Raw genomic sequence first — 23,046 nt, forward strand, 5'->3', positions numbered from 1 at the left:
GCGCTGAGTATCAATGGAACCAAATATTTTTAAGTATTTATAGAGATTAGAATATATTGCTAAAAATTTAAAATAGTTTATTTTACATTTTTTTTTTGCAATTCAGCACCAGTTCAGCACAAATTTTTTTAAAATCTATTAATTAGATAGAGTATATTTATTCCTTCTTTTATTAGTTCTTTTAACATTTATTAAAATTTTTTAGGCTCAAACAACTATTGATTCATAGCTCATTTTTATTATTTGCTTATGGACTAATGTTTAATAAAAATATCAAATTAATTTAATAAAGAGTAAAGCATGAATCATCACTTTTATAAATGAAAATATTGTCCAGAAAGTGTATCTTTGACACAAAAGAATTGCGACAGCTTTTTTATTATTAGATTGTGTTCATAATTATTTAATAGCTGCAGACGAAATTCTGGCGTTCAAATAGACGCATAAAAAAGGTCTTGATCTTTCACGGGAAGCGCCCGTCTGTTAGTGCAAAAAGAACAAAAGAATTCTATATTATTTTTTACTCTCGGAGGGAGGGAAATGTGAATGTAAACTTCAGTCTCGCGTCGTGTTTATCAGAGGATACACTTTTCTCATAAAGTTTACGGTTAATTCGAGGAATAATTGGATTTGATTTGTGCTGTCAATCGTCCAGCGAGCAATAATAATCAACAATGCATTTGCGGAAACAAAACGACGCGCATTTCTCCAATTAATGCGCTGGCCGATTGGTTCTACCGACCGCGTTAATAATCTAAAGTGAAAAAAGAGATGCTGCATCTTTTTGTGTATGAATATAATGTCGCGGCGAGTGAAGAATGCGCGTCACTTTCTGCACCAGTTACAGTCTCTCCTCAGAGAACGGACGCCGGAGGTTCAAGGCCCTAGCCGTGACTCTTGCTGGACAATTGCTAGAAAGGATGAGCACCACAGTGAAAGGGCGAGGAAGAAAGGCCTCCCTTTTTCCACTATAAAGGCAGCCCCCGAGCTAGCAGCCGCATCATTTTCGTTCAGACCACAGCAATAATGAGACCAGTGCAGTTAGCAGTGCTTCTTGTGGTGGCCGTAGCGGCCTCCGGAGCGGCCCAAGTGGACAAAAAGGTGGCCAAACGCGGCGCCCTCGGTGCTGGCGGTCTTGGATCGTGGGACCAACTGTCGCTGCTTTCCACCTTCCACCCCTACGCAGCCCTGCTCGGCGGGGGTGGCAACCTCTTCCACGGAGACAACATCGGTTTGGCCTCGTCTCCCCACCTGGACCTTTACGGCCTCGGAGGCGGCCCCAACTACGGCGGTCTTGGACTTTTGAACGTCGGCACCGCCGCCCAGGTCGGCTACAACCCCTACTTTTCTGCCGCCCCCAACCCCTATCGCAACCTGCTTTCGTACAACCCTTACAGAAATAATAACAATAACATCATCCCCCAATATTCTCCTGCATCCCCCAACCTGCAATACCCTCAAGCCCCCAGACCGACGCCAACCTTCTCCACCCCAACCCCCACCCCTGACGCTGTGGACAAGGCCATCAACACCTTTGCCAACACCGCCATCTACAGCACCGCCGCTCCTCTGAAGAACTACACCCCTGCACTCAACTATGAGGCCATAAAGTCCTTCAACCCCTCCCCCACCTATTCCCCTTCAAAGCCCTTCGTGCCCTCCACCCAGTACGAGCCTGTGAAGTCCTCTTACGAGTCATACGAGCCAGTCAAGACCTCTCAAAATTCGTACGAGCCCACCAGACTGTCCCTCTACACAAATGCACCCTCTCCCCTGGATGTGAAGCAACCTCAGGGTCACCAGGACATGACCTCGGCCGTTCTGCCTGCCGTGTCCACCACCGTCTCGCCGTACCCTGCTCCTAGACAAGAGCTGAAACTTTCAGCCACCTACTCATCCGCTGCAACGAGTCAAAATGCGGCCACCCCTGCGCCGAGATTTGCTGGCTACGGCCACCCTGTCTACGGTGTTTACGGAACCGCCTTCCCACCCACCTACAGGGACCAGCCGTACTTCCAGCACTAAGCCTGTTTGCGAAATTTGAATCAAAAGTCTGTCCTTCCTAGTATGTAATATTTTTGTTAAACTATATGATTTTGCTAATAAAATGGTAACAACAATCTAACAAATTTAATTGTATTCATTGCTACAACTCAAATATTAATAATCTTTTAAGGCTTTTGACACTTTTATTGAAATTGGCGAGTTTATTTCGTCACAAACTTTAGAGGTAAAGCTTGCAATAAACTACAAAATTATCAACATTAAAATAATATCATTGCATGTAAAATCATTTATGTGAAAGTCGTGAAAGATTGTTTAGTTTAGGCAGAATATACATACATCCAATGTTAAAAAGTCTCAGAAAATAATTTTTAAGCATGCAGTAAGTATTCAGTAAAAATTTGGAGGTTTCATTTTTTTATTTTGTCGCAAATAAAATTAAATACGTATCGTAATTATAAATATAATGGCATTCTTACATATTAAAAAGAAAATATAAATTATTATTTAACTGTTATTTCTCAGCAAAATAGCAAAAAAGAAAAAAAAATTCAAAAAATCTTAAACAATAAACTTATTAAAACAGATTTTGAATTATAAACGTGGATAAATCGCTAATGATTTTTTTCATTTAACACTTTTTATTAATTAAGTATCAACTGAGAAGAATAAATAGCAATAATAAACAAGTGCCATTATTTCTCATTATATTTGTATACTGCAAGACGTTGAAAAGATGACAAAAATTACTTTAATGGGCGATGACTAAAAAAGAATAATTCAATGATAAAATATAAAATTATGATAAATAGCTTGGTTTGTAGAAAATTAGGCACTGATGTCATGCCAGAGAGCAGTTCATGATTTCATAGCCAAGTATTTAAGGCTATAATTTTTAAACAATCTAAGATTTTTTGTTTTGTAACGTTCAACTTTTCAACATACAAATTAATTAAAAAAAGTACCATCTAGAAAAAAATCCATTCTTCAAAAATCACTAAAAAAAACTAAATAGATAAGTTTATATATATTTGATGAAAACACAATCAACCATAAATGAATTATGTAATTTATATTTATATCCGCAAGTTGCTGTTTTCATTAATGCAGTTTCATTAATGAAAAAAAAATCTTAAAAAATCTGTGATAAACAAGCTTTTCATTTAAACGAACGTCTCCTCAAGTAAGAACTTAAATTCTTGAATAAAAATTTGTATATTTACAATTTTTCTTTTTACTTCCGTACATAGACTCCAATCTCAACGAGTTTTTCTGCGTTCTAAATACATTCACTGAATTTGCAATTCATCTGTCTGCCAAACGTATGTAATTTTTAAACTAAAGCTTGGCTTGAAATGAAGAACCTGTTGCTCTCCTTCGCTTCTGCACAGTGAGGCGAGCTTTGAAGTAATCTTTTGAAATTAAAGAGAGCATTGCGTGAAAGGCGTAAAAAAAGAAACAACGAGTGTACTGCAAAATAAAAATGCCCGCAAACCAAACGGCTGCACCGAGTTGCAAAACCTATATTTAACATTTTTTTCACGATCCCTTGATCTGGTCAGTCTCCGATGCTCCAAAAATTACCAACTTCCTCCTTTCTTTTCGTGCAGTTTTACTCCCCGTAGCTAATTACTCAAATGAATTGGACCGGCCGTAATGAAAACAAAAGTCATAAAATTTGATGGTGACTTTGAAGCACATCAATCGGTTTATGGACCATTCCGTTATTTTCTGTCCGCAAAATAGGCGATCGTGTTTTAATCAAAAAGGCGCCGCTTCCCCGTCGATAATTGCAGTCTGGTGACACAGAATCGTGACCATGCTCACCCTGTAATGACAATAATTGTCCCGACGAAAGTCTGGGAACATAGTATAAAATCCAGGCGCATCCTCCAGTTCAGCATCAGTCACCTGCCGTCTCCTCCAGCAAAACAACCACCTACAGCCATGAAGTTCCTTTTGGTAAGCATTGCTTTTAATATTATTTATTATACTTTTCATAAATCTCAAAATTAAAATTTGAAATTCATAAAATTGTAAGTGAAATATTCAACTACCTCTTTATTTCAATTTCGAAATATAGAATCAGTTTATTGCTTCTAAATATTTTTTAAAAAATTTACAAGAGAATGAAGTTGGTAGAAAATGAAATAAAATTAGAGACTCCTTTTACCCTCATGAAACACGGAAAAAATTTTAAATTATTAACGGAAGAAAACTATTAAATTAATAACAAAAAAATTTAATAAATATTAATATTCATTAAAAAATATAATTATGTATTTGAAATTTAAAAAATTTATAAATTGATTCCTCTCAGGTTATTGCCGCTACCGCTTGCGTGGTTGCTGCCACCGAACCAGAGCCCGCCAAGGTGAAAAGAGGCCTGGGCGGGTTGGGCTTCGGTTTTGGATCTTCAGGACCTGCTAATGCTGGTGGATGGAACCTGCCGACCGGCGGTTCTGGCTGGGCTGGCGGCTGGCCCCAGCAGAGGAGTCCCTTCCGCGGAGCCTTCGGCCACTCTTTCTCCAACCCCCTGTCCATCGAGGCGGCCACGGCCACCCTGATGCACCAGCAACGCCGCGCCGAGCAGGAGGCCGGACAGATCCAGGCGCAAAAGCGCGCCGAGTGGGAGGCCGCCCTGGTGCAGCAACGCAAGCGGCTGCAGCTGGAGAACGCTTTGGCCGATCAGCGAAAGCGCAACGACATTGAGACCGCCCTTGCCCAGGAGCAGCGTCGTGCCGAACTTGAGGCCGCTCTGGCCCAGAGGATCGCCGCCGCGGCCGCCGCCAGGGAGGCGCAGGCCGCTGTCGCCCAGAAGATCGCGGCCGCCAAGGAGGCCATGGCCATTCAGCGCTCGGCCGCCGCTGCTGCCGCGGCCACCGCCCTTTCGCCCTCCTCCCCCAAGTTTCCTTTCCAATCTTATTCCCAGTGGTGAACCAACCACTTCTCTTTTTCTTTAATTTCTGTTGTTTTCTTAAAATTGTTAATTAGTTTGTAGGGCATTGCATAATTGTGACGAAATGTTGAAATAAAATTTTGACTGTTGCATCAAGAATTTCAAGATATTTTAATTTGATCATTTGCCCGACACTTTTACTTATTAAAAGTGTGGAATTTTATATTTATAATGAAAATTAAAAAGCAATTCATAAATTATAACAGTGGACCTTACCTTCAAGGTTTTGGTGAAAAACATTGCTGAAATCATTTTGACAGAAGTGTGCTCTGATCTCTTTGTTGGCATAGGAAAAATTAGCACATGAAATTTAGCATCCGGCATAGATGATATATAAAATTACCCCTATCCCCTAAAAAATTTAACATAAGAAAATACCCAATTTCAGCTTTTATTTGAATTGAAAATTATAAAAACACTGAAAAATGAGATTACGAAATTTTTACATGCAAATATTGTTTGAACAAAGGAAGTTAAATATTTTACATTCTGTAAATATTTTACAGGAAATGTGCTTTTATCCATTATTTTCGTTTTTTCTCCCTCCAACAATCAGCATGTTAATATAGTTGTCGGAATGTCGTGGCCTTAATTTTAATCACACACTGTTTTTTTTTTTTTTAAATTCTTTTGAAATCTGAAACGGAAACGCTTGATTCTGATAACGCTCATTTACATCCAATTAAATTAAACTTTCCAGCAAGGCAAAGGATAAAGACGCAGTAGTAGGAAGTTTGAGAACTTAAGCCACCATCATGCTACTTGACTTGGCATTTAATTAATATTTTTACTATTTTCATAACACGATGATTCGCTTGCCCCTTCATAAAAGGTCCAAAGAGAATGTGGATACAAAGATTCGCGACTTAGCTACGCAAATTCTGGTATTTAGCATAGCCATCTTGTTTGGGATATTAAGCACTGTTATCTTAAACTACTTCCTGGTCTGGGAACTCTGGGACAATGGGCTGCAATTGTTTAGGAGCAAAGAGGTAAAAATTTAAATATGATTAAAGCAAAGCCCAGTTTCTAACAACAATTAGATTTTTGGCTGAAAAGCTTTTTTTTTTTAAAGTAAGCAATTTTTCTCGATATTTTTTTCTTTTTTTTTATTTATCTTATACTTTTAACCATTCTATTATGCATTTACGATTGGCAAGCAGGTGTAGCTTATGTTATTACATCGAATGAATTGTTTAAAGATTTGCAAAGGAGATAAATAATGCAACCATAAGTCTACTTGTTACCCTTACTGATTCCCCATTGACGATAAAATCTTATGTTTTACATTTTTTGATAATAATTTTCCAAACGTGATTATTTTCATTTTCCAGACTTTGCCCACGCACTCTCCACTTTGCCTGATTGCTCGTAGGTTAATTTTTTAACTAAACTTTGTTTAAAATATTGAAAACTTCCTGTGTTATTTTAAATTTTTTTTACAAACTCTCACACAAAAATTTCTCATTAAAATTACAGGCTCAAACAATTTGACTCAACTTTCCAATGATAAAAGATATTACTTCTCACATCCAAATCAAGTGAGCGATAAATTTTTATTAATTATTTGTTCCTTTGATTTTTATACAATATGTGTTTGAATTTTTTGCTAGGCAAACTGGACGGTCGCCAATAGCACTTGCACGGAAATGGGATTGCATTTGGCTTCCCTAAAGAACCAAGTTGACTTGTCAATTGTGTGGCATGAACTGAAAAGATTTACAAATGGTAATTTTTTTATTATTAAATGCATAAATTTAATTTTTAGAATAATATTGAATATATACTAACTAAATAAAAACTGGCTTCAATATTAATTAATATTCCAGAAAACCACATTTGGTGGGTGTCAGCAAAAGACTTTAGTACAGTTGATAGACATCACGATTTTCAATGGTTTGATGGAACAAAGATTGACATCAATAGCGAACTTTGGAGCCCAAAAGACAAAGGCAGATCAGGCTGCGTCCGATTAGTTTATGGCAATAATACATCCTGGACTGACAAATTGTATCGCGGATCTTGCTCTGAACATTGGGGTGTATACATCTGCGAACTCCCGTCAGAGTGCTATTAACAACTTCATTGGTAGAAGTCTTTGGTAAAGTTAAAAAAACCTTTTCTATGTAACCCTGAACTTAAGTTTTCAATCACAATTTAGTTACACAAGCTGTATTAACAATTACGCTATCATCTCATTTATTTCTGTTCCTTCATTGCCTTTAACTAGATTGAAGGAGACTTAAATGGAAATTCAATATTAAGCTTTCATTAATTATTTGATATTATTTTATTTTCTATTATTCGATCAAAATATAAATTTATAACTAATAATATTAAATGCTTGCTTAGTTTCAACGTCTGCAAACTTTGTCTGGAATACATTTATAGCATAATTCTGCATTTTAGATTGATTGTGTCTAGAAAAAGAATTTTTCTTACTTCACGTCAAATTGGTTTTGTGTTGCTCAAAGTCTGCGCATCACAACAATCAGACTCGATTTGATCGTTGTTTGAGCTCTATGATTGGATACAAGAAAAGTGTATTACTCAATCAGAGTGCTCAGCAGCAGTCCAGATTTGCTCTATTAATTCTTATGTGATGAGCAGACCTTAGTTTTTATGTAGATTTCTGACTTTATTTTAATTAAGTATCCTTTCACATTAAGTTAAATGCAAGTGAATGCAAGAATTTGTATTTTTTTTATGTTTACTTTATCAAAATATTTTTTAAGTTTGTTCTTCAAAATAAACTTGTATATTAACCCTTTATCTTGCTTTGATGTAAGAATATAAATCAAAGTCTTTGTTACCAGTTAAATTTTTTTATTATAAATATATCATTTTTATTTAAAATAATTAAAAAAAAAATTCGTTTTTATATATAATTATTATTTTATAATTTCTTCTTAACTACAATAAAAAAATCTAAAAAAAATCAATTTATATTATGCATGATTTAGACAATTTTGTCATTAAAAGGTTTGTTCATGATCTGGTCTATAATTATTAACATGATAAAATCATGATAATTTTGTAATTTTTCTTTGTTTTCAATTAAAGAAACGCTGCCATTTCTTCTTGAAGTTTCAAATAAGTATTACTATATTATTAATATAAAAATTGCCTTCTTTTATGTTTTATATCACGTCCTCTCTGGTCCTTTCGTTGATAACACTTTTTCCTACTGCGGAAGGTATGGATTCTATTTTTAGATTCATTATTATTTTCAAAAATAGCCCATATAAATAGATTGACTAAAATTTGATGTCTTAATAATTAAATTTTAATTTGAAAATCCAAACAATTTTTGTTGTAATTTTTTAAAGAAATTTATTAGCAAATAATAATGAAATAACTTTCAATTAAGTGGCGCACGCGCTAATTGGCGACAAAGATCTCATTTAAATATCGGAAATTTAGTAGCACTTTGTGAATATTAGTTGATATTCCAACTGAAAACGAGAGGGGTGTTATATTTATTTTATGCGTCTTGAGCTAAGCTCTCTTTACTTTTCCCTTGATCTGATCAGCCGCCTTTAAATCTCGTTCAGCAGCAAGATGTAATTTTACGTCTCAGATTTAAGCCTAATATGCTAAAAACATAAATATTAATTTGGAAAGCGATAATTACATATAAAGTGCATCCAGCAAGTGATGATCCAAAGATAAGACAAACTGGTTTCTCGCGATCGATGCATGGATCATGAAAGTGCAATTATGTTCACGGTGGCAGTTCAAATTCAAATTTGTTTGGAAAGAAAACTGTTTGCCACCCTGGGTCATTTTGATATAGAGAGCTGCCTGACAGGTTTATATGCGGCAAAGAAAAAGCAGAAGAAGTGTGACACCGTCAAGAGAAAGATCACCTAACCCACTCGACTTAAACCGGAGGTAATTGCATTCGGAAGAAAACTATCGCGTTGCATCGAATGCACGCTCTAGGCGGCAATTATCCCATGTTTTCACTTTTTACTCTGTTTACTGCACAAACACATGCACAGACCGGCCAACTGATCAAATCATTGATCAAAATGCGATGCAATAAAACTGTGCCACGTGCATATTATGCTATAAAGGTTTGACTTTTTATCAATTGCATTGCATGTTTCAATTTAATTTTTATTAGTTTGCGTGCATGCAATAAAACTGAATTGAAAATAAAATACATATTTACATTTTTTTTATAATGTATGATTTTCTTTCAGAACATAAATAATTTATTTCAAAATAAACAATTATTTGAAAAAAAGTTTGAATACATCATTATCTAATCATTGCATAAAAGAAAAAAATTTGAAAAGCAAATGGGTAAATTTTATAATAAAATAAAATTTTAATTATTACTCTTAATTATATTAATTTTTGGTTATTATTATTAATTGTTATTGTTTATTTTTTATGAAAAAATCTGAAGAGAGCATTATAAGTTATTAATAATAATTAATATAAATTGAAGCAAATCAATTGTTTTTATATCTATGTAAATGTGATCTTGTTTACTTTGCTAAATTATTTAAAAATGTAGAATTTTTCCAAGTATTTTATTTTGTTAAATTAAATTGTTATTTTTTTCACCAAATTACATTAAAAAATTTCTTAAAATATTAAAATATGCCCATTCAATTGTACTGTAATGATCAAAGCATGCAAAAATTATCCGATTTTTAAAAAAATTAATAGCCGAGTGTATTTTTTTTTATGAATGGAGAAGTCATGCATAATTATAATTGCTGCGCTCTTTACGGTGCTTCACAAAAGGAATGTAACACGGCACTTTATTTTCCATTCATTGTCAATGCTAAAGTACCTGCCGGCAATGTGTACTACGCATTTATATATTTGTTCGCCTGCTGTACGTATAAATACGGAGCACCTGAATGATCTCGCGGAGGCCGGGCTTCTTCTTTTTCAACTCGCTACTACTTTCTACTACGATGATGATGGATTCCAATCAATGCCGTTCCAAGAACGCACCACCAAATCACTCTACAATTTGCTCGATCGAATGTGTATAAGTTTTTTTCACGTCGGAACGAAAGAAAAACCAGTTGATCAGGATGCTTCTCCGTCTTTGATCGCTCGCCGCATTTTTTAAAACAACTATTTGCTGGTAAAAGCGGCACGTTGGATTGGTCAGTAACCGCGCTGCCGCCGCCGACGACGACAGCACCACTGACAACTAAATGAAAACAAGCAATTATCGTGTGCTCTGTTACACGCTTTGATTTGTTCTACACTAATATGACGATTGGAATTTTACTAAAAAAAATTATACTGAATGAATTTTTTTAATTTCAATTTAAAAATTTTGACAGGGATTAAGTTCATGGTATGAATACAATGTCATCGAAAATAAACCATTATGAGCTCTTGCATTAGAATAATAGGAATTACTTTTTGTGGAATGTGGCTCATTCCTTTTTTGGAGCAAACAATTCTAGGCATTCAGCGTCTATTGAACAATTATTAAAGTGTTACAAATCAATTCAAAAGCTGATGATGAGTCAAGAACAACCAACGACAGATATTTATTATTTTTTTCTGTCCATTCTTTTCTCATTAAAATAACAAAATAACAGAATTTCAGGCAGTAAATAATTGAAAGTAAAAAATAAACATTTCAAGTATCCATTTCTGATTGTTATAAACCACAAAATTTTCTGTACTAATGAAAGGGTCAATGACTCGAGACATTTAAAGCTAATTATTTGTATGTTTAAATTTTGGAAAGCGCAAGAAACTCATTTTTTTTTAGAAATAATATTTAAAAAAAATGAATAAACTTTTTATGATGATTGTTTTTAATGATGATTAACTCTTAAGAAAATTTAGTGATGTGTTTTTTTAAAATGAATGAAAAATGAAGGGCAAAGGTTAATAAAAACTTTTTTCTTCTTTTCTCGATTTCTGGTAAAAAATTATTTTGGTTTCATAGAATTTATGTTTTCTTGCCACCAATATCGGACAAACGTTAAAAAAGCAGCCGCAATTACTAATTTTTGTGTATAAAAAACTTTTCATTTCATTTCCCCTTCCGTCTCGCGAAAACTGAAAGTCCACGTCTCAATTTAATGAAGGGTGCCGCTGTCAAACGGATTTCTAGTCGTGACGCGCACACCTGCACACTGCCACGGTCAAGAGAAAATGCACCCGAAGGTCGCGACCCCGAATGGTCACTGAGTCAGAGCCGCTCATTGAATGACGGCTGCACATCTGAATCTGGGGAGAAAACGCGCGGCACGCACAAACTTTGAGAGTTTTTACCACATTCCGCGAGAGACGTTCATTTTCTAATGAAATTCAACCGCGCATCACTTGAGCGGCAATGTGTTGTTATCTCATTACGCGGTGAGATCTGTCCGGTGTTGCATTTAAATGCGCGTTTCTTCAAGTGCAAGTTTGTTTGTTTGTTTCTAATGGTCGAGAGACGACGCTAGGTGTTTCCGCCGCTTTGCCTTTTTTCCTCATCATCTTTCATTTATACACATTTTCTTTTTAATTACACTGCAATTATGACAGATATTGTTATTGGTGCGGCCGTAATTGCGGAACGACTCTAATTGCTGTTATGCTTCATATATCGCACGTGGGATGAGCAAATTTTCCTAGACTTTGCGTTGAGAGCGAAAGTTTAGGTCGGTTTAGGTAAAGAGATTTCTTATAGTTGAATTGACTCTTGAATAATTGCAAAGATGTCATTGAGATTTTTTTTTTAAATTGAGTAACAAAATAATTGACATCTCTGTCCTCATCAGTTGACACATTTCAGTAAAAATTGATATCCTAACTTTTAGAAGTTACTTTATCAAGACTTGTGCCTATTCATGCAATCAATTTGTTTTAAACATCTTATTTCCAGCTTGGAAATTTGGTATTTTTTTATTTATTTTATTATTAATCGGAAAAAAAATTAGTGAATGTTTTTTTGAAATGCTAATAGCAATTATCTTTTTATTCGAAATAATTCAACAATATTATGATATTACTATTGTTGTTTATTTGTCCACATAGTTACATACATACTTTACTTTAAAATTTGTTGATTTACAAATAAAAATATTTGAAATGAAATTATTTTCACGTTTTCAGACAGCTGAATTTTTATATACCCTATTATTTGGCAATGTAATCTTAAGTCGAAATTTTTTAAGACTAGTTTACATTAAAATGTATATTTTTTTACTTCCTGATTAAGCCTATATAGAGCCAATCTAGAAGTCAACGAATTTGAACCTACGCCAAAAATCGCAATGAGGCAAATGAAGTAACACCATTGTCAGCAGTAACTCACTATTTCCTCGTCACTCTGACAATACTGACATGCAAACAAAAGAGCCGAGCTAGATGCATAATTATCTTCTCAATAGTCGTCGACTTTATTATGCACCAATACAAAGTTTTATTGCGACTGATGAAGTGAAATAAAGCCATTATCATTGACACTTATTCTATGAAAAGAAGCTTCATTATTACGCGCTCTGTCAAAAATAACGTTTGCAATTTTAGTGAGCCAAGTGCCTCTTGCATAATAAATTGCCACGCCTACAGCAGATTTCACCGCGGATAAAGTTCCCTCCAGTATTCGCCACCCTGAATTGAACGCAAAACCAGTTTTTATCTACTCTGAAATTTTAACGTCTGACATAAGTTGCCGTACTTTTAAATCGATTTGAAAGCAATCTTTGTGGAATAATCGTACCAAATCCTTGGTTTATTAACCAATTTAAAATTCTGAAAAAAATAACCCAAAAAACCAGGCATTAAAACAGAAAAATTCATAACTTGATATTGATAACAGTTTTTTGTTCAGAAAATATAATTATCACTATTATTTAGTATTTTAGTAACTGTTTCTGTAAAATGAAATAAAAAAAAAATAATTAAACAACGCAAAATTTTATTTACATCACAGTCATATTCTATAAATTTTGTAGCATAATAATTGTACTAAAATGAAGACTGACATAAAATCTAAAATCCCATGCATTTATTAATCAAATATTCCTTCTGAAATTTAAATTTTATCCAGTACGTGCTGCGGCTGATGCAAAAGATTTCCACCACGTAAGAGCCCCCAAAGATGAAAATTAATTTTAGCTCAGTTGCAGATCGTCATTTGTGATAAAATTAATTCGGTTGCCCAACTGACTAACTTAGCTTAGCATACATAATGAAGGGCCGACGCCTAACCGGCAGACAATCGCGTGGGGGCACGAATCGCGAAGATTGAAATGCAAATTATTAAAAACGCGCCTCGCTGCTGCTCCCGTAAAGAAAGAATGGAAGACTTTCCCCGGCGCGCGCGTAACCGGAGGAGCAGGGATGAGGGATGCTGTTGTGCAACAAACTGCGACTGCTTTTCCTTCTGCCACACGCAGATCTCTCATTCAACGGGCTCGCGCGCAGGTGGGGAACGAGTCTGTATAAAAGATAGATGACCGCTCAAGGAACGGCACTCAACACACGCTGGTCACTCAAGTCACGATGAAGTACAACGTGAGTATAACCCCTTGATAGACACAATTATAGCACCTTGACTTTTACTGCTAAAATTCAAAAACCAAATTGAAAATTTCAATTTTTTTTGTTTGTTTATTCTTTGTCTTATTCAATATTTGGAAATTTAAGAAACTTTAAATTTGTTCATTATTTCATTTTGATTTTTAATTTACAGTTCAACTTGATAAAAAATAATTATCTAGCAATTTATTCCACTTCACTGTTTTCTCAGATTTTTACCGTTTGCCTGATGTCAAATTTGAAGTCCGCCTGTCCTAATATTTTTACCTTACTAATCATAATTTCAGAAATAAATTTTATAATATTATTTCATTTTTTTCTCATTAAAATAAATTAAATTAATTTTGAAAATTCAGTTCTCACAATAAATCGCATAATATTCTTGATGTCTCTACATCGTAATTGAAAGACGGCCTTTAAATGAGAGAAAGACGATAAAAAATTTATTTTCGAAAATTTTTCCATAGAATCACACTCACTGTTTCAAGGAGCATAAAATTAAAAAATAAATTATTTTAATAAAATTAATTTATGATAATACAAAAATTTGCTACTATAAAGCTTTGATAAATTGGTTGCGTATCAACAAAATTTCAAATAAATTTAGCTTGATTGCTATATTTTTTTAAAGGAAAAAGGGAAAATTAATATTTGATCCAAATGCTATCTAAATTAAACAAGGTGCTTTCCCTACATACAAAAAGTAACTGAAAACCGCAACCTTGTTATTTTCTACTCGCATCTCTTTAATTTGCAAGCAAAACCACTGAAAATTCTCTCTCTTTCGCTCAGGTGTATCTGTTGTGCCTTTGCGCTGCGGTGGCGCTGGCCCACGAGGATGCCTCGGCCGAGACCTCTGCCGACTACTACGACGAGCAGGCCAAGACCAAGCGCGGCGTCGACTTCAGTTCGTACGACTCGTCCGACCTGGGCTTCAGCTCTTACGGGTCAACCGGACTGGGCTACGGCGCCGCCTACGGCCACGGCCTCCCCATCTCGCAAACGGTGACCGTGACCAAGCCGGTGGCCGTGCCGGTCATCAAGCAGGTGCCCTACCCTGTTCCCCACGCCGTCCCGGTGGCCATTCCGCAGCCGTACGCCGTTCCCGTACCACAGCCCTACCCTGTCGTCAAAACCGTGGGCATCCCCGTCGAGAAGCCGTACGCCGTTCCAGTGGTCAAACACGTGCCCTACGCCGTGCCCAAGCCGTACGCCGTGCCGGTGCCCGTTTACAAGCACATCCACCACTACCCCAAGATCACCGTGACCAGGTACTCGCCCAAGTGGGCCTGGTAAAAGCAGGTGAAAGGACCCTTTCGAAGCACACACTCCTCTTATTTCTCATCACCATCACATCACACGCTCAGTGTATAGTCACTTTTGTAATATGAAATAAATTTATATACCAAGTATTTAAGTACAAAAGTCGTCTGATTGCTTTCCCCGAGAAGTATCAAATTTCTGGTGACAGGTTCTATGAAATGCAAGAAGTTAAAAAATTAAAATTAACTGTTTAATCATGGAGGAAAACAAAATCTAATGATTTTTATTTTGAATAATTTTTTTTGCACAATATATTCAATGTTAAATTCAAGCATATAGACCATAATCATACTATTATGGAATAAAGAAGCGTGAGAAATTTTCCATGTATGGATTGCATTCCTCGCACAAAGTGCATCGCTGCACGTGCAATCAATGGCGTCCTGCACAGGAAATTTATATATTTTGGCTCTCAAGAAAGTCGAAAGGGCTGTTGTTGTTCAGGAAGCGGTGCAGGGTCAAGTCTCGTTGTGATTGTTTATTCCTTAAAAAGCAGACAATGACACGATTGTGTGCCTTTCTCTCAAGATCACTTTCCCTGCTCGAGCAACTTCTTCGGGTATGTGCTTTTTGCGTTCCGTGACTTCTCGGTGCTCGGCCCGACGATCAGGTGCACTGTCCGCTCGCGCGAGCGTGCCTGTGAAAAACAACTTATCGGCGGATCGCTGCTCTCCATTGTTCAGAGCTCGCATGAAATTAACGCTCTAGAATTAATTGTGCCAAATTTTTTAACTTTGCATTAAAAAAAATCATTTATTTCAACCTAGTTCTTGAATAAAAAACGACGCTCTCCTTGTTGTATATAAATTGTTGTTCTTAAAAAAACGGCCGGACTTTCATCTACTGTATAAATTTTTTTATTTATTTTTCAAATAATTGAATAATACTTTAGTAATTAATTAAATTCATTATTAGTAATAATGTCTTAATTAAATTATATATAAATGTTTATAATTATATTACATTATCATGCATTATATTTTATTATTATTTAAATAATGTTATTATTTTAATTCTTTTAATTGATATTTAAAAAAAAAACAATTTTTGTGTTGTCTTGAGTAAAGAATGATAAGCAAAACCAGTCTTATCTACCTTAAATATTAATTATGAAATAATATAATAGAATATACATATTTTCCAACTTAAACAACCACATTATATGTGAATTTATGTTATTAATGAAAATAATTCAGCAGAACTTAAGTTTGGGTTAAAACTATGCTAAGTAAAACGAAATCATATATAAATTAGTTGTGATGCCCTGATTGTGATAGTAAAAGAGTATTATTTAAATGAAATATTATGATTTCGTTTCTCGTTTTAATTTGATGCCTCAGGGAAAGAAGAGCATAGCACCACCTTTCGGAGAGAGGCAAGAAAGCCTTTCAACGAGATCAATGATTACAGCGCTTTCAATCCGTGGCGTACAACGCGAATCTTAGTAAAGAGCAAATAGCTGAGGCACTAGATGGCGCTACCTTAAGACCTCTTAAAATTTAATTCGGTTGCAAATTGAAAGAAAATTCCGTCAATATTAATTATTTGTACTACTAAATCACTATTTATTAAGTTCTTAATTCTTATCTAAAATTACATAAATTAAATTAACTCTTCTCAAGTTTTCAACATTTTGTTTGGCGCAGAGAGGAAACTTTCAGACTATATTTCGAATTAATTAATTAAATTTAATAGCTCTTAACGAATGTGTAGGTGGTGGAGGCTTCTTTTTCTTCTTTGACTTCGTTTTCATCGACAACCTCTTCAGCCTGAACGTCCTTAGTTTCTTTCGTGAACGCCTGGGGTGGTGCCGGAGGGAAAAACACGGGCGTTCTGCTGAACGGGGTGTTAAATTGTGTTGCACCTGCCGCCTGGTTGGGGTACGGTGGTTGCTGTTGGGACGGAAAATCTTGTTGAGAGTTAAAGAACTGCTGCTGTTGAGAGCCTGGCTGTTGCTGCAAAAAGGGTGGCGGTTGCACAAAGGGTGGTTGATTCTTGTGTGGAGCGAAGGGTTGTTGACCCTGAGCAGGACCAAAAGGTTGTTGACTCTGAGCTGGCCCGAAAGGTTGCTGACCCTGAGCTGGCCCGAAAGGTTGCTGACCCTGTGCTGGGCCAAAAGGTTGTTGACCTTGAGCTTGACCAAAGGGTGGCTGACCCTGAGCTGGACCAAAGGGTGGCTGCTGATCTTGCTGTTGGGTGGTGAAAGTGGGTTGGAGCTGCAAAGGCGTGCTGAAAGTTTGTCCTCCCGAGCTTTGGAAAACCGTATTGGAGAACTGGGGTGGCCGCGGAAGGGGAGGGGGTGAGGGTGGAGGCAGGTTCGATGGTCTGTTAGGACGATTCACGTAAAGACCAGGAGGCCGAGGCACTTCCTGCGGAGGTTCTTGAATGGACGGTCCGACTGGTCCGGAGAGAACAGGGGTGCCCACCGAAAACCTAGTTGGTGCAGGTCCAGGGAGCTGCTGCTGAGGCCCGGCTGGGGTCACGGCGGAACCGCCCTGAATGTGATAGGCACCGTTGTGAAAAACGAAGCTAGGGGTAGGTGGGGGGTTGTACGGGAGGGTGATCGCTCCCTCGAAGGATTGGCCAGGCTGACCGTATTGAGAGGGGTTGGGGGCGAAAAACGCAGGGGTGGGTTGGTAGGTGGGCTGTTGGTAAAGACCCTGCTGGGCACCACTAGTTCCGGCCGTGGGCCCAAATCCGAACTGCTGAGGCTGCTGTGGAGAGTAAAAGGTGAATTGGTTGCCTTGCTGCGCCTGTTGCATGAGGGCGAGCAACTGCTGCAGGTCGGACACCGAGGCCTGTTGGAAGGGGTGGCCAAAGTTAGGCGTCTGAGTAGCTGCCCTGATCGCAGCAAAGGCGAGCTGCTGTTGTCGCTGCTGCTGCGCCAAAAGGTGCGTTCTCAGGTCGGGCAGACCGAAAAGTTTCTCGGCCTTTGGTGTTTCCGCCGTGCTTGATGTGTTCGAGCTGGAAGATTCACTTGGCGAAAGCACGATTTCCTGAGTGTCAGTTGAGTTGGTCGATTCTATCAATTCCTTGGCTGCAGGGGTTTCAGTGGTGGAAGGAGCTTCGGTGGTGCTGCTGATTGGCTCAGGGGTGGTCGATGGAGCAGGGGAGGTTCGCACTTTGTTGATTCGCGAGCGAAATAAGTGATGTCTGTGCACGTCTCTGTGGTTTTCCTGCGCCTTCGCGGTCGCTAGGACGCAAATGAAGGCGCAGATGCTCAGCATCCACAGCTGGAAATTTAGTTGAGTATATGAATTTATTGCCATATAATTAAACCATATTATTAAAATGAGATAGTAATTATTTAAATGTAATTAAGTAATTAGTTAAGTTTTTATTTTAATAAAAGTTAAGTAATCTTTATTATAAGTAACACTGTTTTTGAACATTTTTCATATTAAGTTTTAGTAAATTTATTGCAAATTTATATTTAAAATAATATTGTTATTTTTATTACTTTTTCTCTAAATTTGAATTAATACTTAATATTTTTCAATAATTTTATTAATTGCATATATATTCAAATTATAATAAGTATATTTTGCGCTATAACATTAAAAAATAATGATATATTTATTTAAAACACTTCACTAGTTAAAAAAATTAATGCGCTTGTCTAGGTTATTTAACGACATTTAAAATTGTGGATGATTTTATACAAGAATTTTGTAAAAATAAATCGAAATTTACCACCTAGCCAAATAAAAAAAGCCAATATAAATTATTTCTTCCCAAGTTCTATTTTAAGTATTTTAATTTTTAAATGATGCAATGTACATACCGTGTGGCGCATGATGATTTTGGAGGCAGAGTGACAGTTTTGCAAGTTAAGCGGCAGATTTATAGCTTGCGGTGCCTCCCACCTTAAGTGCACATCTTCTTCTGGCGAAAGGACGGATAAATCACAAGAGGCGGCGTTTAGCATTTAGCAACGCGGCAAGAGAGACAATGGAATTTTACCGCGCACGCGACTCATCTGGAGCAGACGCGTGCGTGCACCCAGACGTTTATCCCTGCGTATTTCACGGTACCTATGATGTCACATCGTTCATCCTTCCTGAATGTTGGTGGGTTTTCCAGGTGTGTTTCAGAAATATTAGCTCAAAATTAGTCGCGAGCTTGCAGGGCGGATAATTGAGCAGTGATTTCGAAAGGTGCATTTAGACACGCGATTGTTGCACAAGCAACCAAGTGTGAATCTAATAATGCATAGAGTTCTGGTCAACGGCTCATCTCATTATTTCAATCGCGCGCGCATACAGATCTCCGTCTCGAGAAAGCATCTCTCGCGAAAACGGTCGTTGTTCACACCAATTCCAGCGGCAGCAGCTTCTGTGTTGACAGTGAAAGGCCAAAATCATTATATTCGCTTCCCGAGTAAAAAGCCTAAATTTCATTTTCAATTTTTAATTCGACTCATTGTGCGAAACAAAGTGAGCTTTCTTCCCACCTGCTTTTCATCCGTGTCCATCGAGCCGAGTGCAAGTCTTTGCTCCACTTGAGCAGCAGCAGCAGCGTCAAATAGTTAATCAAATACTTTGTATTCCATTGTCAGCACGAAATGCCATATGCATATATGTAAAAGTTCCTACAACTTTTTGGAAAGTTTTCGTTGTTTAATTTTTTGTTGCTGTTAAAAAGATCAACAGTATTTTTTTTTTATTCCAGATAAAAATGTGTTATTTTATTCTCCATTAAAAGCTTAATATAGACGATTTAATTTAAGCGCTTCATTAAATTTCATTTTGATCACTAAAATTCTATTAGAGATCATTAGAGATAATAAATTATTAACTTAATGGTTTGTTGGATAGTTATGTTTGGCTGGCTGCACTCACGGGTAAACAGGGCCTGAAACGCATAGACTAATAATTTGATTCACGAGCAGAGGCGGAAAAAGAAAAGTTTCTAATACAAGACGTTTTTGCCAAATAATACACTTAAACTATTGTAGCTTGAAGCCTCTCAGAAAAAACTTAGCAATTTTAAATGATGATAAAAATAATTTTAATTTATTTGTTTTTTTTCCTCTAGGCAACGTCACATAACGATAAAATTAATGAAATTTTCATCATAAAACTAACGTTTCAAATGATTTGAAAATTATTTTTAGCTGAATGGAAGCTCATCATGTAACTGACAAACAGGTGCTTGGTTACAGCAGCATTACCCAGTGTGAGAGGCAGATTCGCTTTGATCCGCCCAGTCTCATTACAGCCGCGTTTGCTCTGGTGTCTCGAATAATGCGGTTTATTGCAGGAAAAAAGACGGCTCTGCGGTGAAAGGCAGAATTTCTTTTTGCAAAGAGAGTTCAACGATCGCGATCGGATGCAAATATTTCAGTTTTCTTACTGAGTATTTTTAACCTAGTTGCAATATTTTCTCACTCGTCTGATAAAAAATTTGCGGCAAGAAAAAATAATTGAATTACTTTCTTTAGCCTTATCCAGAAGGAACCCTGAATTTTTGCATTTATAATTCCATTCAGGATGTAAACCTTTTATTCATCATTTGTATATCTTCTTTTCATGTCAATTATATCTTTTACTGCTTTGGTTTCAATTACATAATTATCAGTAAACATTTCCAATTGCGTATGTGAAATTTAAGGTTTTTAATTAAATTTCCAGTCATTTTGTTTTTTAAAATAAAAAATGAACATTTTTATTTCTTTTTGGGCAACAAAACTTTTGTAACAATGATGGATGGCAGCTTTGCAAATATTTGGCGTAGATATTCACAAAACAGTGATGGTGCACGGAAGGATGACTAGTGGCTGATCTCTCGAAGGGCTCCCACCATTCCCCTAGTTCTTGTAGTAGGCGGCGGGGGTGGCACGCACGACGGCGGCGGCAGCGGGCTGCACGTACTGGGTGGCGTAGGCGCTGGGGGCGGCCTGCACGTAGGCAGCGGGGGCGGCGGTCTTGACGACCTGGGGCTGGACGTAGGCGGCCCTCAGGGCGGCGGCGGGCTGGTAGTACTGCTGAGCGGGGGCAGCGTAGTACTGGGGCTGCACGGCGGAGGCGGCGTACGCGGAGGCGGCGGCAGGGTGGGCGGCAAAGTACTGCTGGGCGATGCCGGCGTGCTGGCCGTAGTAGGCGGTCTGGGGGTAAGCAGCGGCCTGTTGGTAAACGGCGGCCTGGGGATAGGCGGCCTGGGCGTACTGGTAGGCGGGGGCGGCGTGGTAGGCGGCGGGGGCGGCCTGCACGTAGGGCTGCTGGTAGTAGGCAGCGGGGGCGGCGTACGCGCTTTGGGCGGCGTAGGCAGCAGGGTGGGCAGAGTAGGCGGCGGGGGCGGCAGCGTAAGTGGCGGGGGCAGCGTAGGCGGCCTGCTGGTAGGCCACGGGGGCGGCGGCGTAAGAGGTGGCCACGGGGGTGGCGATGGCGGGGGCCACCACGCCACGCTTGTCCTTTTCGGACACCGCCGAAGAGGAGGATGATGATGAGACGGGGTTGATGCCGCTGTCGCAAGCCACCACGGCGAGCACGGAGAGACAGACCACCTGAAGGGAAAAAATGAAAAATAAAAATAAGTTATAGAAAAGTGGCACCAACTGGAGACTTTAATGAACGCAATTTTTACAAATTCATTTAATTTTGAATTGATTTCTTGCCCATCGTAATTTTCTGGAAGGTGTTAAAAAGTTACAAAAAAATATTAATAATAAATTACTTTAAATGGGGAATTCATGCTGGATTTTAATTTTAAGTTTGCGTTTAAATGAATTGAAGATTTAAAGCGAAAGCGTGCATTACATCTTCTACTCTGAACAATGAACATATGAAAACAGTACTCTTAAAGTGCGCCTACTCGCAAATCTGGAGCAGACGCAACAAAGCGTGTCGCTTCCGTTTACCTCAGACTCTGGGCCATTTAAACTCGTCTTAACCTTGCGAGCACAATAAAATTTTCAACTCCAGACAATGCAAAGAATGGTGTCAATTTTACATCACTGGTTCTTTTTTAATTTCTACAGTATTTTAACTCACAAGGGTTTTTTTCAACTCAAGAAAATTATTGATTTCAGTAAAGAGAAATTGAAATGCTAGAATTTATAAAAAAATTATTTCCATTTTTAGTAATTCCGGCCTTTGTAGAAAGAAATGCTGAAACCTTCAATTTCATCGTAAGATATATATCGTTCAGGACTTACCAAAGTCTTCATGATGAGGTTGTGTGTGTTGTGAGAGGTGAGGTGGATGGGAATGATGCCTGATGGACGAACCACGAGATATTTATACTTGGGCGGGAGGTCTAGTTTCTCGCCTGCATCCCCGTAGGCCGCGGTAATCGAGGCTCCCGCATGCAGTGCTGTGTCGCGCGGGCTGCAGCACTCCAGCCATCCAATGACTCCTCCTCGGTCTAATTTCGCTTTCATTTCCACCGACGACAAGAACAAGACGAGACATTCTGCGGCTTTCTCCCAGCCCCGCGGCTCCGACGTGTTCGCAATGCCAAGGGTGCGGTTGCTTTGTTGCCGGACGCGAACAATGCAGGCCGGTTATTCAAATCTCAAATTTTGCTTGGATTTTACGACCCGGCAAGCGATTTCTCCTAACAATAGAGAGGTGGGATGATGGATTCTCGCGCAGGTGAAAAGCAGGGTCACTTATTGCAAATCGAGTGCACACACATCACGCAATTATCTTTTTTTTATTGATGCGCGTGCGAATCGTTATAACAACTCTAGGCTTGCTGGGCAATCAATCTGTCACTCTCTGGCCGATGGTGATTAGCGAGATAATTACGACGCACTCATTTCTCCCATGGATGGTCTCGCAAATCGACCGCAGAGATCAAATCACCGTGCTCTGGGCGGATTTATTTGCACTCGTCGGTGCAAATGGCCTCAATGGAGATGACAATTAGCTGACGTGAGACTAAAAGCCGCTGTCTTAATTGTCTTGCAACACTAATTTATTTTTACGATATAATTGATTTAATCATAATATTGCAAGATGGTTTTTTCTAGCTCCATTAAAAAATGGTGACATTTTATATTAAAGATTTAGAAATTATTGCTCTATGTTGAGCAAAATAATTGATGGGAAGAAACATATTTCAAATTTATTTTCTTTGTGATAAACACAAGCTCAGAGACTTAAAATTAATGAAAACTAGCATTTTAAGCAAGACACAGGTTTTAAAATTAAAAGATTCTTTTTTTTTAAATAACTTTTTTTATGCTATTCAATTGATAGCTAGAATTTAAAGGCGTACAAAATGTATAGAAA

General features: G+C 37.7%; 6 protein-coding genes across 7 annotated transcripts; 4 read left to right on the plus strand and 2 right to left on the minus strand.

Moving 5' to 3' along the window:
- Positions 1–1,026: 1,026 nt before the first annotated feature.
- LOC132201547 (uncharacterized) lies at positions 1,027–2,025 on the plus strand. The gene has a single exon (XM_059627771.1). The coding sequence runs from the start codon at positions 1,027–1,029 to the stop codon at positions 2,023–2,025; it is 999 nt and encodes a 332-aa protein (XP_059483754.1).
- Positions 2,026–3,802: 1,777 nt separating this feature from the next.
- Positions 3,803–5,056, plus strand: LOC132200877 (uncharacterized). Its single transcript, XM_059626641.1, has 2 exons — positions 3,803–3,966; positions 4,325–5,056. Exons 1-2 carry the CDS (start codon positions 3,838–3,840, stop codon positions 4,940–4,942), a joined length of 747 nt encoding a protein of 248 aa, XP_059482624.1. The 5' UTR covers positions 3,803–3,837; the 3' UTR covers positions 4,943–5,056.
- Positions 5,057–5,674: 618 nt separating this feature from the next.
- LOC132200542 (uncharacterized) lies at positions 5,675–7,797 on the plus strand. 2 transcript variants are annotated; one of them, XM_059626068.1, is made up of 5 exons: positions 5,675–5,847; positions 6,298–6,334; positions 6,443–6,504; positions 6,577–6,691; positions 6,793–7,797. In XM_059626068.1, exons 1-5 carry the CDS (start codon positions 5,770–5,772, stop codon positions 7,038–7,040), a joined length of 540 nt encoding a protein of 179 aa, XP_059482051.1. In that variant the 5' UTR covers positions 5,675–5,769; the 3' UTR covers positions 7,041–7,797. The 2 variants fall into 2 exon arrangements, with proteins under 2 accessions (XP_059482051.1, XP_059482050.1); XM_059626067.1 differs by having other exon boundaries at positions 5,675–5,955; positions 6,793–7,796.
- A 5,542-nt stretch (positions 7,798–13,339) lies between these two features.
- Positions 13,340–14,911, plus strand: LOC132200409 (zinc finger protein 512B-like). The gene is made up of 2 exons (XM_059625852.1): positions 13,340–13,462; positions 14,279–14,911. Exons 1-2 carry the CDS (start codon positions 13,451–13,453, stop codon positions 14,780–14,782), a joined length of 516 nt encoding a protein of 171 aa, XP_059481835.1. The 5' UTR covers positions 13,340–13,450; the 3' UTR covers positions 14,783–14,911.
- A 1,445-nt stretch (positions 14,912–16,356) lies between these two features.
- LOC132200634 (uncharacterized) lies at positions 16,357–18,623 on the minus strand. Its single transcript, XM_059626252.1, has 2 exons — positions 18,594–18,623; positions 16,357–18,042 (listed from the first exon to the last, which is right to left on the minus strand). Exons 1-2 carry the CDS (start codon positions 18,603–18,605, stop codon positions 16,498–16,500), a joined length of 1,557 nt encoding a protein of 518 aa, XP_059482235.1. The 5' UTR covers positions 18,606–18,623; the 3' UTR covers positions 16,357–16,497.
- Positions 18,624–20,406: 1,783 nt separating this feature from the next.
- On the minus strand, positions 20,407–22,083 carry LOC132200392 (cuticle protein 16.5-like). Its single transcript, XM_059625828.1, has 2 exons — positions 21,966–22,083; positions 20,407–21,314 (listed from the first exon to the last, which is right to left on the minus strand). The coding sequence occupies exons 1-2, from the start codon at positions 21,975–21,977 to the stop codon at positions 20,619–20,621; spliced, it is 708 nt and encodes a 235-aa protein (XP_059481811.1). The 5' UTR covers positions 21,978–22,083; the 3' UTR covers positions 20,407–20,618.
- Positions 22,084–23,046: the final 963 nt, after the last annotated feature.

Source organism: Neocloeon triangulifer, unplaced genomic scaffold (assembly GCF_031216515.1).
Source record: "Neocloeon triangulifer isolate White Clay Creek 2 clone unplaced genomic scaffold, ASM3121651v1 ptg000014l, whole genome shotgun sequence".
Classification (NCBI taxonomy): domain Eukaryota; kingdom Metazoa; phylum Arthropoda; class Insecta; order Ephemeroptera; family Baetidae; genus Neocloeon; species Neocloeon triangulifer.